Raw genomic sequence first — 14,857 nt, 5'->3', positions numbered from 1 at the left:
ACATTCCTGTGGAAAGTGTGTATACGTAACACCAATTTCTTAGTACATATTTAAATTATTAAATACAAATTAGGATTTATAGCACAACTCCCTCATTCTTCAATCATGTTGGTTCAGGGAGGATGAAAAGACTTGTAAATATATGTTTTTGGTCTCATACATTTATTTCACTTATTTTAATTGATTATGATAATGATGTAGCCTAATATGTGTAGTATACAAGTAAGTGTTGATATTAAAATACAAATTAATCGCCTACACTATTGCTAGAAATAATTTCGAAAACGACTGGACCAATTCGGATAATTTATTTTTTATATTTGTCCGATAAAGTTTACACAGAAGGTAATTATCAACTCAAAAAGTATTTATAGTTACATGGGATATTACGTCACATTGTATAATTTACATTTTAACATTCACAATAACATCATAAAATGAAGACCCAGTGTGGACAGTTTGGGTGTGTTAATATCAGCACTAAATCACATTGTACGTGAGCGAGATCATTGGCTCATGGATCGTGACATTGTGTGATACATGGATGTCAGGCAAATTTGGATACAATCGGAGTATATCCTCTCGGAAAAGTATTCCACTGTTGTGCTTTATTAACTGAGAGTTATCGAAGCCTTGAAGAGCAGGAAAAAGTGAATTTCTGACATAAAAATATACATGCAGATTCAGTTTTATATAGGGAACCCTGAGTTTGATGATGAAACATGTAATCCTATGGGATTTGGGTGGGTCTTTGCGAATATGTTTACATTGTGAGGTTATGCCGTTTGTGATGTTATAAAAGCGGCAGTATCTGTAGGGAGACTGTTGGTCTTGTAGAACTACCGCAATATATCTGCCAAATTTCACAGTGTGTTACAAGGTAACTTATGTCGAGCAATATACAGCGTCATAGCACAAAGGCACCGTTCTACATTATTCATGAGGTCCTCATGTTTTGTGACGATCTTATTACTGGAGAAAAGAGCGATTAATGTTATTTATAGCGTAATTTGTGTTTCAAATTTCCTAAGAATCACCAGGGAACGAGGTACTGCGTACACCTTTAAGAGCAGTCGAGGGAAATATCATCGTTTATTGTTATATTGTTTTAAAGAGCACCATAAATATATCAATAAAAGTGCCATACTGTATGTAATAAATAGCAATTAATACAATTCGCACAAAATATGTTGGAATAAACTAATGAAATTCTATATAAACTATAATGAGGAATTTACTGTTTTTTTAGTAAATTTAGTGGCAATAAAATAATTTAGAAACAATTGATTAAAATGTCCATAGTTATTTGAAATGGAGAGGATTAAAAACAAAATATATGGTATAAAAAAGTAGGGGCTGTGGTGCAATGGTTTATTAAGCCATTAGGTATAACATACGATAGGCTATGTCATAATTTATAAAAGTTTAAACAAACCATCCAGGTTTCAGTCATCCCATGCAGTAAAATTCAAAGCACAAGCCTACCTTAAGACAGGTGATTGAGGAAATTTATAAAGTAAAACAATATATAACACTGGTATCTGCTTGGCATGTATATTTGAGGAAGATTTTCCACGGTGTAGGTATCTTTTGGTTCTATTAGCTGTGTAATTATAAAGACAAAACTGCGCAACACTTACATTTTGACTGTATAGTTAAACCCAAGGATCGTTTTTTTGTCTTCCGCAATTGATAGAGACGCTAAGACGGTACTCAGTAAGGTCTAGTCGGTTTGTATAGCTCACAAGGACGGCTGACATTCAAAATTACTAAGTACTCTTTTCATATTTCCAAGTTTTAGGCTTTGAGGATTAAAGTAACCCTTTAGAAGAAGAAGAATAACAAGAACATTATAAAGCAGAAATTATAAGGGAAGAGATTTTATGATCCTTGGACTTACATGGAGGCTAACACAGTTATGCAAAGCCAAAAAACCTAATACAAATATTACACAGTATATATACTTACAATATTCAGAATGTAAGAAAAAATCTGGGATTTATCCCTCCATTTTGCTTTATGTCTTCCAATTAACAGAAGTCACTCCAGCATAAAGTAATGTGTTAATTAAAGAGCGTATCGCACCTCTCAAAGCAACCACGCAAAGCGGGTTTACACAACCAATAGAGTACCAGATATTCTCAAAGGAGGATGTTTTGTCATCAACGGAAATGCCATGTTATTAGACTATGCTTGAGTTAGTATATATACCGAACATCTCAGTGATCAAACCAGACCTCCTCTTGTCCACCATCATGTACATCAAGGTAAGTAAGCTGCAGCATATGCTGTGCATTACGTAAAACCAGGAGTTAAAATAATATTACTATATCAAATGCGTTACAATAGTAGTCAGCCATTCATAAATGACTAATAAAAAAATTGCTTTGAACCTAGTATTGTATATTTATACTTGATTTGAATATTTAGTTTTGTTTATAATTAACATACAGGATGGTGCTTAAATGTATATTACAAAATGAATTATAACTTTAGAGTGAAACAAATACAAGAGCATGTTTTGATGTAATAAAATATTGATATTTTATCTAATAATGAGTTGGCAAATCTATTTTATTATTCTGCTTGAATCTGAGAGACGAAGGTTTTTATAATGTACTAAGATAAAATTTGTACCGCTCAATATTTTATAAATAGTGTTGCATTTAATTACTTAAATTCCTGAATAATCTTTCACATTTGGATGATAAATACTCCCATTATTTTTATTTTAAATATCTATTAAATTAAAAATTTAGAGTAATTAAAGCCTATTCCAGAACTTTTAATTTTATCTCAAACTATTATTTTAACCATATGCTAGTTTTTTGACCTTAATAAATAAACAATTGCATATATTATTTATTCTAATAATCAGATTAATTTTTACCCTAGGTTTAAAATAAATTTCTAATAATCTGTTCGATTTATTGGGAACCACATCGGACATTGGCACTCACAAGGGGAACATATTTTGTTTTATGTCTCTCAGCTTTTAAGTTATATAATTGAAAATTAGTAGAACATTCTTATAATGAAGTGTCATAAGTTTCGAGAATATTGGATTAGTATTCAAGATATAATTCTTAGAATACTGCGTAATTTGCAAATATTTCCAATATTCTTGGTGATAATTAGTTTGACTAATAGATAATTTATTAGTTTTACCACAAAATCTACATGTAAACACATTTCATATCTTTAAATAGTTATTTTTAGCTTGAATTAGCTAAACCATGATTATTTTGGGGTTATTTTGACACTTTATTGTTGGAATTACATAGAAAAAATTTATACAGATTAAGTAGTTGATTGAAATATTTAAGTTCTAACTTTTACGGGCATAGTAACCTAACAATTATATTACCAATTTACGTATACTACCACAATTAACTTAAAGTATAAATTTAAAAGAATTCTTTCTAAATTAATTCATGTTGACATTTATTCTTGTAACTTGAACCATATATTATTAAATTTATAGTAATTTAAATACGAAAATGAGATGTACCAGTGTTGGTTTATTGTTTTTAAACTACTAGGTCTGTATTCGGGAACAGTTTTATTAAATTATGAATATTAAAAAGTTTTCAAAATACAAACGAAAATCATTTTTGTTAAGTTTAAGAACTAGAATAGAACTTAAGCGACTACACTAACGTTATTATACTTGGTGTTTAACGGAAATTAGAATAGTTTAACAAAAAAGATAAGTTATATCAATCTAAAAATTTAAAATTAAAGACAATTTGAAATATAGATGACTTATTTACATTTTATTTGTAATGTTTATGCGACTGATAAAAAAATTTTGTCCTAAATTGATATAAAGTTAATCTATACAACTACGTGTGTGTGTGTGTGTGTGTGTGTGTGTGTGTGTGTGTGTGTGTGTGTGTGTGTGTGTGTGTGTGTGTGTGTGTGTGTAAAGAAAAATAAATGAATAATTTTATCTCTTTCAGATACTAACTCTACAATGTCTTAGGTTATACTCGTCTTTGCTGCTCTTGCTGCTGTGGACGTGTATGGGAGACATAGTCATTATCATGGACCAATCGCCATCCCACATGTCCTCCACAACGGCTATCTAGCAGACACACATGAAGTAGCAGCAGCCAAGAGCGCTCATCTTGCTGCTCTGGCTACAGAGTCTCACGGTCAGGGGTATGGAGGAGGCTACGGTTATGGTGGAGGCTATGGATATAACCAGGATGAAGTATACAGTGGCTCTTATGGAGGACACCAAAGCCATGGAGATTTCAGATACCATGGACCCATAGCTGTACCTCATGTACTCCATGACGGACACATCGCAGACACTCACGAGGTTGCTGCTGCTAAGGCTGAACATTTCGCCGCCGTAGCCAAGGCCAAGGCTCATGCAGGATACGGACAAGACTACAGCGGACGTTATGCCGGAGGATATGGCGGGCATTCAGGAGCGTATCAGGGATACTCCCATCATGTCGCTCCTTACCACGGACCTCTCGCCAAGCCTGTCGTGCTCAAGTCTGGATACCTGGCAGACACTCACGAGGTCGCTGCCGCCAAACATCACCATCTTGAAGCCCTCCACAAGTCCAGTAACTATGGTCATCATGATTATCATTATTGATTCTCTGTTCACAAATTGTCCTTACAAAATGTACCTTCAATTCATAATTTATTATTTCATTATATTATGAATCATCCTAACTAAAAATGTTCTAAATAGATAATTCGTACAAACGTGTTGATTATTATTTTCTTTAATATTACACTAATACTTAGTATTATATTAAAAACAATATATTGTATTACAATACGTTTTTAATAAGCGATAATATCTTATGTGTGCTCTACTACTTTTTAATGTCACAATTAATCTTGGAATTTGTATTATTTTGATTAACTTTCAATGGATACTGTTGAGAAAAATTACAAATATTTTATTTAATTTCTCCCAAGAACTATGTAAGGTAGAACATCGTACAAGGCTTGTATAAACTTACGTATACTACCCGTAATAACCACAGTATATACACATATATATGTGTATATATATATATATATAATATATAAAACAATTTTCGTAAATTAAATGAATCTTCATAGATGATTCGGAAAAAAAAGTTATAGCAATCCTGTAGACGTTAAAGGTGCCAAAAAAACATACATACATAAATATAAACGAAATAGTTTATCATATCATAAAGGGTCAGTCGGCGTGTTTTATATTCTCTAGTGTATATTATCAGTACAATTTATACAAATCTAAGTACTGTACTCATAATATTGTAAGTGTATTTATATAAGTAGCTAAAATACCAGTACAAATAAATAATATATATTTGAAAAAAGATAACTTTAAAATCAATCATGTGTATGTATACAAATATAACATGTTAATTATCAAACATTCTCCAACGTCTTTGTAAAAATAATTAATACTTTCAAACATACATTAAATGTTTAAGTTTCCTTTTTAATGTAACAGTATCCTTGTTACGATCTTATGTTAGTTGTATTTGTCAACGCTTTGACCACCTCCTTCATGTGGGCTCGTCCAAAAACCAGCTGTAATTGTAAGACCCTGTCATTTATTAAATACCACTAAAAGATAACAACTCGTACAGATGCAAATACGAGTTGTCACAAAGTAATCACATTGTTGAACGTGATCGGTGGCCCAGATAATGTGATATGGCCGCACTGGAGGTAACTCTGTTAGTGGTATTATTGAAAACAATCAACGTCAGCTGATTACGTGGCTTATTATTTGGATGGATGCCAAATTAATTGATTAGATTGATCCAGATCGTGTTTCATTTTACAAATACAGTTGTGTTCTCGGTAAATACTCGTATGTTATACTTGGTAAATAAATATTTATTTGGGTTATTACTCCAAACAAAACTATAGTTAAATATTTAAACACGTTTTCGCGACACATATATTTGAAAGCGTCAAATGTATTTATAAGATAAAAAAAATATTAAAGTCTCGGTAATGTTGATCATTTAACTTCGCAGTCTTTACAACAAATAAAATAAAACCTAGGGGATAGATAAACTGTTATGGTGAATACGTTTTTTGTCAATTACACGCAAGAAAACAAAGATACTTCCCTCTCACTGAGCTATATGGACTTTTAATAACTTTGGTATCATTAGCAGTAACAATTAATAAATTTAAGAGCTATTTTTAGAAATTCTATTAAATCAAATAAAATTAGACGAATAATGTCAGGATAAATGTAACGTTTGGTAAATATGATAAAAGATGTAATATGTGGAACAGAGAGAAAAGCACATAGCTTATTTAGAAATAATTTATCTTTCAAAACATATAAATGAAATGAGAAACTGAAATTTTAATATAATAGTGCTTTAAAAAAACTTTAACTTTGATGGTAAATAAATAATATTCATATAAGATACGCTTAAGTATAATTTATTATATAATATTTATGAGGTGTATGTAGTCATTAGGCTATGCAATAATATATATGTAATACAGTTGAATACAAATTATAAACAAAAATAGCACTTAATTAAATCTCCAGAGAAATCCCAATCCTTCTTTTCAAAACGATATGATGAGAAAACCATATTAAAAAAATAAAACCTCCATCAGCATAACCTAAGTCCAAAGTGCTGCAGAAACCAGGAATCTAAAAAACGTTGAAGAAGAAAAACATGACTTTATTCAGGAGAATAAAATCCTGAACGACTTAAAGAATGATTTATTATAATTCTTTGTTTTAAGTCAATGATTGCAAGTGTTAAATAGCTTTTAGTCCAACTTTCCGTCTTCTAGATACAAGCTTCTCATTGACGCGAGCACTAATCACCACTTGTAGGCTTACGAAGTCAGGCTTCTAGTTGGTACATAATTACAGTCGTCTTATGTTGACAAACAGTTGTTACTGAATGGATACGTTCTATAGTAGAGATAGATTACTTCATAATTAATAGAACAGCCATGTTTTATAAAGACTGTGACTCATAACAGAATGGGAATATTCATTAGAAGAAGGTTTGAACAGGACAAGTCTTTACAGAAGAAGTTAAATTTCTTAGTTAGTAGAAATAATAACAAATATTTTAACACTAAAAGTATTACCGTATTAGGAATTCATAAATGTTTAAACCTAAGTCAGTCTCTATAGGTAGATATCTTTCTAATGCTAGGATCATTAAACAGAATTAGCTTGTGTTACTCCATGTCCTAAAAATGGCATTTTATAAATCTGACATTAGACATCACACTGTTAAGAGTGATTCTGAGTTTTATCTCTCTGTGGATTATACAATAAAATAAGTTTCATTGTGTGATTAAGTTTATGTTGATTAGTTCAAATTTTACTATTAAACAATAACTATAAAATCTGTTGAATGTTTTGAAGATAATCTACTTCTTGGTTAAACTTTTTTCCTTGTATAGTAATTAATAGGAAAAGTCTTGTAATTGTTTTAATTAAAAATACATTTCCATTGACCCTTAAGATTGCATTTAAATTTTCAAGTAAAAATTCAATTGGAAGAAACATATACTCATATAAAAACAATTGATTATATATTAGAAGTAAAATGTACACTTTATAAAAATTGCAACTAAATTATTTTAAGTTATTTAAACATTATAGTAAATTTGGCATAAACTTTCCTGGTACTATTTCTTGAAACTATGAAATATTATATGAGAAGATTTTATGTAAAGATTTAATTAGATTATTAATGTTTTCGTAAAGCACAATTTTCTAACTTATAAAGAAACTTACTTTTTATATTTAACCTTGCTGCTCATCAAGCTAACCGTAATAGCGTCATTAAGGTAGGGAAAATGTTATTTATTAAGTTAAATTTAGTTGTTTACATGCTCAAACTTGAGTCCAAAGTAATAGTTTATTCTGTTGTCGTACATTTTGGAATTACGTAGAAAAATGAAGTTCCAACTAAACAAAGAGATGACAGTTACATTGTGGAATTCATATTTGTAACAGAAAATAGCATAGTGTAGTACAGAGTATTATTATTTCGAAATTTACAGTATCACATTGGATTGTTTTTAACAGTGAACAGGAAAAAGGATGTCTGATTTCGAATCAGACAGAGTGCCATGAAGTTTACCAGCTCTACTTTTGTGCTTTTGTGTTATTCAGTGCACTACCTTCCTCTTCGAATGATTCATAACTTGTCTCAATAAAACCAGTCATTACGTTACCTAATGGATTGAGAAAAAGATATTAGTCAGCTGTTTTAAGCATAAAAAATATTATACAAGACTAATATTGGATCTTTATATGATATTTTTTGGATATATTATAATACATGAAACACACCTAGAAACAAATTACTCATACCACATATGTAAAAGATTGGCCTAATATTGGCCTATAACTAAAATCACAATAAAATATTCAAGAATATCTTTCAATGATATTGATCATTTATCTAAAATTTCTATTAAAATACTTATCATTAAATAACGTCGCCAAATAAGAGATTCCCTACAAAAAATTTTGGACGATTAAAACTAAAGCTATAAATCATGTACTAAAACATACCACAAAATTCGTTATCTTTGTAATAATATGTTTCATTAGCCTACTAAATCTCTAGTTGCATGTTATTTTCGACAAAAGTGTCATATTATTCAATAATGGCCTTATTATAAAATGAGTACAAACTATGAACAGTACTAAAACCGATTTCATGATAATATAAATTTATATTGCGATGTAGCCTCAAAAAGTGTTTGATAAAATTATATACAATAATAAACCTTTTTGATTTTTTTCGTACGATGTACATTTCGAATTCTAATTATTCATCTTCAGGTACTTCATCTACAATTCTTAGAATTTGAAATCTATATCGTAGAAATAATAAAAAATATCAAAAGTGTTAAAAGTTTTTATTATGGTATATAATAAATTTATATACAAATAACGATTGGTATTTACCTTTAGATAAACGTAATAACTAAATTGGTAACATATCATCTTGTGTACAAATGAATAAGATTTGCCAATATTAAATTTGAAATGTCTGCATCGATGAATTAGAATTTTTAATTTAAATTAAATTATAAAACCAAGTAATTCTTTGTATTAAAATAAACCGTTGGGAGCGAGGCGATGAACAAGACATAAAAGAACGGAAGTTTTTCCAATTACTGGCCGGATGTCATCTGACAATTGGGAGCGAGGGTAAGTTTCAAGTGATCGATGTCTCTTGACCCTCAAGTCTCTTTTAAAACTCTACTTCTTCTGTACTCTACACACATGATGGAGAAGTGATTTCACTATTTGTTTAACGTACAGAAAAATTTATCCTATATTGGGGTATCGTGTTAGGGTACTACATAGATTTTAATTCCTACAAATTACACTAGTTAAAATAAAAATCTACTTGCATCTCATAAGTTTTTTATATAATTTACCATACATTATATTTTAAGCAATGTAATAATTTACCCCATTTTAATTTTCAACGTACATTTTGTAAAATAGTATTTTGGTTCATGAGACTCCAAGGAAACTACATTCATTTATAAAGGGGATTAGCTTAGGCTCCATCCTTTATAGAACTATTTTAAACCATACGAAGGTTTATAAATATCTGTTTCAACTAAGGACTAATCAGTTCAATTCAATAAGATTTATATAGATTTGTCCAAACTATCAAAATTCATGTTGATCAGAAATGTATGTAAAATTAATCTGACAAAACTATTAATTGCCATTATTCACTTAGGTGTTTCCTCCCATTACAAAATATTTTAAAGCCATTTTTGAAATTTGCATTCCTTTAAAATCCTAATACACGTTTATCTCTTTTAAGATTTTAGAATATTTGAAATAACTAATGTTTCACATCAATGTATTACTTCTTCAGTATTAAATAACTACATAATTTCTATCGGTATATCTTTTATTCTCCACATTAATTATTCACACTTTTCATTCATTTGTATTTGCGTTTATTTCAATTCAGTAATTGTTAATAAATAGTATTATATCATTGTATTATAAATAACTTTTTAATTTATGCAAGTTTAAGTCATACCATAACTACTCGAAATACGGTTGAACAAGACACGTACATTCTGCGCACCATACAAAACTATTGTGATGTGGACCAGTTTACCATTTCCAGGCATGACGCATATTTACAACGTGAAGTGAAAATATGTGCAGAGTACAACTCACCCTAGTAAACTCTTGAAAGCCACCACATTCACATTGTTTCAACAGTATAGAATCTTTGTTAAGGTACAGTCTTGTTGGTTTTGACAGCATTACACAAAGATTAAACGAATACTATGCAAACCGAAACCTATGCTATTTGTTTATTACAAATCGCAGAATATACGTTTAGTATATTTTGGTTATGGAATATGGTTCATAAAAACAGATAATACTTAGGCACATTCTTGGTTATCCCATGCAATTGTTATTAAGTAAATGATATTCACTAAACTCGTTAATATTCACCTCCATCTAATGTTTCACACGAATCCACTATTCACTACCAGCATGGATGTAATTATATTGTTAGACACTTTGCTTTACAGTAAAACAGGTGTTTATCAGTAATAAACAAAGGATGCTTATTAGATGACACGCACTATTAATTCTCATAATGTGAATGTTGGTGCCACTTTGAGAGTATTGAGATTATCGCCCTAGTGTCTTTGGTCTGACCACCTCGCAGATTATCTTGTACTGATAAGATAGTGGAGCTTTGTACTACTTATCAGTTCCAGAGTGGATTAAAAGATAAAAATATATTGTAAAAGTACAGTACATATCAATGTCATCACACAGAGCAATAGACAAATTGAGTTATTTATAACACTTTTTACTATAAATGCAACAATAATAACAAGTAATATGACAAAGGAGGAAGAGTAGGTATTAAAAATTGCAAAAATGATTAAAAAATGGTTGCTCCTGTGAAAACACATAACGTGTCAAACACTGTGCGAAACAAATATCTGTTACAACAAAAACAGAAGTGTTGTGGAACAATGTACAGGAGAGGGCTGGTGCTATATTGCAGCTGTTTACTTATATTGGCCAGCTGGTATCAGTTCGCTCATCTCACTACAGGCGATTTAACAAGTCTCGATGTTATAATACTAATAAAATTTATGTCGATCTGCTTTCAGTTTCAGTATTCTTCTCTTTTTACTAACTATATTTGTTGATAATAAATAAAATAATTAGGATTGATAATCCAAAAAGGTTCTTTCATATGAAAGCGTGTTATTGACGGATGTTCAAGAAATCCATTAAAAGTCTCAAAGACTATACAGCAATTAAAAAATAATAATTATTGTAATTACCAATTACAACTAACTATGGAGGTTAATTACATCAAAACCATGATGGAAAAGTTTTTTTAAGTATTAGTAGATTCACCCTGAAATTGGTATTTTATTAGTATTATTTTAAATTGTCTATAGCATTTACGTATTAGATTTATTGACACAACAGCAACTTAACAACACTTAATGCGTTATAAATTATTTAAATTTAGTGTAGTATTTGCAAAATTAAACTGTCCTATGTAAATCTTTATAACAGTTACAAAATCTTTGTAAATTAAACTTCACTATCATATAGTTACTATAATTACAATGAGCTTAATGTGTTTTAGCTCATGTAATATGTGCTTGGACGTCTTTCTCTACATGAAAGTTAGGATTTATAAGGATTGTTAGACCAGATAAATTTCTGATAGAATCACCTGTTTTAAGGACCCCTTATTTCTGGAGGTAAGACCAAAATATGATGTCATGTCTCAATAAATCTTCTCCCTAATCACAATGGTGCAGGACTCTTTCGCTTAAGGTATAATGCACTGTAGAATGTTGCCAAAGTGTTTTGACTTAGGATATTGCACTTCTAAGTTACAGTGTGAAACTCATCGGATAAACTGTGGGTGCTCTTTAACTTCGACGAATATCTTTCAAACATAAAAGTGTACTATTTTGTATAAAATAACGTATTGTTTGTAACATTTAAAATCGTATTGAAAACATAAGTACTTATTTGTAAAATATACCTACATTGTTGAAGGACACTTTTGGAACAATTATAATCTTTAGCGTCTATGATGACGAGTTTATGTTCCTATAAGTGTTCAACGTGCTATTTTCATGACCATCCCTATAATGTCAGTGACCTAATGCAAAGTGGATGATGAATTATTAACGGTAGTCAAAAACATTCTGTTCTCTCTTTAATATACTTGTATCTTTCATTTATGAAGGTTATACAATTATAATTAACTCTAAAGGCTTTAATAGCTTAAGATTCAAGTCTATTTAGGACGTTGCGTTAAAAATGAGGAATTATGCCTGTGATAAATTGATTTACCTTTATGGGCTTTTAAAACTGTGTTAAATCAAATTAAAGATAACCGATATTCCTTGATAGTTGAGGGGGAGCTTATATAAATCCAGACTCCTTGGTTTAAATCACCTCCAGGGGAGTATACGAATATTATCACTCGCTAAAATATATATACTAGCCTAACCTGAAGTAAGTTTTCAAAATAGATATTCAGAATTTGCATGAAAAATAAAAATAAAATCAATGAGATTGAAATCAGGTGTGAGTATTTCTAATGCAAATCATAATATATTATGATTTTAATAAAATTGATTAAATTTTAATTGATATACCTTCTAGTTGGACCTGCAATTAATGCAATGAACATTGATGTGTCAACTTTTATTTGGAGAATTCCATGGATGATTATGAGCAACAAATGAATATCACATTTCAAGATATTTGGGTGAAAGGGTGGATCTAATCTACTGCGGTGGATGACTGTTGCAGTTGATAGTGCACTAAGACTTAAAGGGCGTTTTAGCGTAAAAAAGAAGGAGTACCTTCACCTACTTGCTCTAACTGGAAGATACTGGAAAAGAGGTAGTCTCGTCCCTTCTTCCATGGTGGCATTACTGGGATTTGTCCGTTATTCATCATCATAGGATATCAACAGAAGGTACCCTTAGCACCAACCTTACTTGTAATAACAATAATCACTCCAGAAGCAATCGCAAAAACATACAGGAATAAGTGTAATGAGACTCTCAGGCCCAGCTTCCTCAGCTTTTCGTCCAACGACAACCAAAAATCTGATAGTAAGTAAGATATCTTCTTCATGTAATCAGCAAAAATATCTGGAATGAGGAAAAATGGTTCCATAGTACAGCAATGAACAGGATGGAGTAAGCATTTACTACATAATTAATAAAGCGGTGAAAAAATTAATTTTCAATCATCCCAACACCAATAAATGGAACCTAAACAGAAATAACTTATTTGGCTAAATGAGGGAAGGAAACGTGACTATAATATTAAGTTCAAGAGTAAACTTACCGTGTTAGTTAACATGCTACACAGGCTCGTCGCACTGTTTATTCTGTTGTAAAGGTAGACTCTAAGCTCTATATTTGTTTTGTATTGCTAAACCACCTCAACGATGTATTATTAAATGAGTATTTTTTTAATTTCTTTATACATATTTACTGAAATATTATTTCATTATTACTTCCTGTACGTTGTTGTAGAATCCAATTTTCAATGTCTTTAAGACGATTACTGTTTTTATGTAAATTACATAGACAACAATGAAAATAAACTAAAACAGTATGTAAATCTCCCACGCCAATAAACAGCATACTATGGAATAATATTTATTACATAATAAATAAATAGGACATTAAAAGTACATCCATGGTTTTTTTTATCTCTTTTCTTACTTTAGTCATCAGATAAAAAAGTACAACCCAAAATAATATAAACTAACATTTACCGAAAGGCATATAATTGGTATTGCTTTCAAACCTTTCTATTAGTAAAATAAGAGGTAGCCATTGAACCAAGAGTGTGCAGACATTGCTTGCTTAACAACACACAGACACGGCTGTTTTGTAGCTCATTCCACTTCTGAATTTATTTTGTTCTCTGAAATACAAACAGCCATGATAACCCATGACTTAGACATAAAATGACTTTAAGTGGATGAATCAGGACCAAACTAATTTTATTTGTAGTTAAGAAGCTAAGAAGCTGTTACAGCCTCTAAATAATAATTATATAACTATAAGACACTGTTCAACATAAAGAAATATAGACTTTTTAAAAGACTGACTTCTTAACCCCGGCTATTAAATAGGAATATACCAATAAGTCAAAATTTAATCACTAAAATATTGTTTTAAATATTACGATTTTAAATTGAAATATAGTATACTTTATAATCTTAAATAGGACTTTAATACGTATTGTGGAGGAAGGCAGAGAGATGTAGATCATGTAAGTTCTGATCAAAGCCCTTTGATAAGCCACAACAAGGGCTGGACATTGGACCACTTAAGCACTGTGTGGTTTATAGGTTTCATTGTACTCATATCATACTAGAGTGACTAATGGGATGAAGACATACATGATATAATTTTTAAGAAGATTTAAAATTAAAGATAAATGGCGTATTGCATAGTTAAAAACTGTAAAAAATTAGGAAAAGGAGAAAGGATACTAGGTTCATCAACTCGTATGGATTTGACTTGTTTTTTTCGAAAAACTGTTTAAAAATTTATTATTATCCAAACACATTCGTCTTGTAAATAACCAAATGATATGTATAGAGATAGACTAAGAGTACACTTGAAATACGACATTAAAAAGAAGCTGATAAGAAGCAACTTTACGGCCAAAAAGACTTGAAAATAGTAAAAAATACAGGCTGGATTAAGTAGGGTTGAAAAGAAGTAAATATGATTTGCAAAAAGAAAAAAAGGAATGAAGCTAGCCATTGTATAATATTGCTATTTAACATTAATATTGTCAGTA

The 14,857-nt window shown here is 30.2% G+C and overlaps 1 protein-coding gene across 1 annotated transcript; it reads left to right on the top strand.

The window, feature by feature from the left end:
* The first annotated feature begins 2,189 nt into the window (after positions 1-2,189).
* On the top strand, positions 2,190-4,615 carry LOC124370755. Its single transcript, XM_046829053.1, has 2 exons — positions 2,190-2,267; positions 3,986-4,615. The coding sequence occupies exons 1-2, from the start codon at positions 2,190-2,192 to the stop codon at positions 4,613-4,615; spliced, it is 708 nt and encodes a 235-aa protein (XP_046685009.1).
* Positions 4,616-14,857: the final 10,242 nt, after the last annotated feature.

Source organism: Homalodisca vitripennis, unplaced genomic scaffold (genome assembly GCF_021130785.1).
Source record: "Homalodisca vitripennis isolate AUS2020 unplaced genomic scaffold, UT_GWSS_2.1 ScUCBcl_468;HRSCAF=2530, whole genome shotgun sequence".
Taxonomy (NCBI): domain Eukaryota; kingdom Metazoa; phylum Arthropoda; class Insecta; order Hemiptera; family Cicadellidae; genus Homalodisca; species Homalodisca vitripennis.
This window is presented reverse-complemented; position numbering and strand designations above follow the sequence as displayed.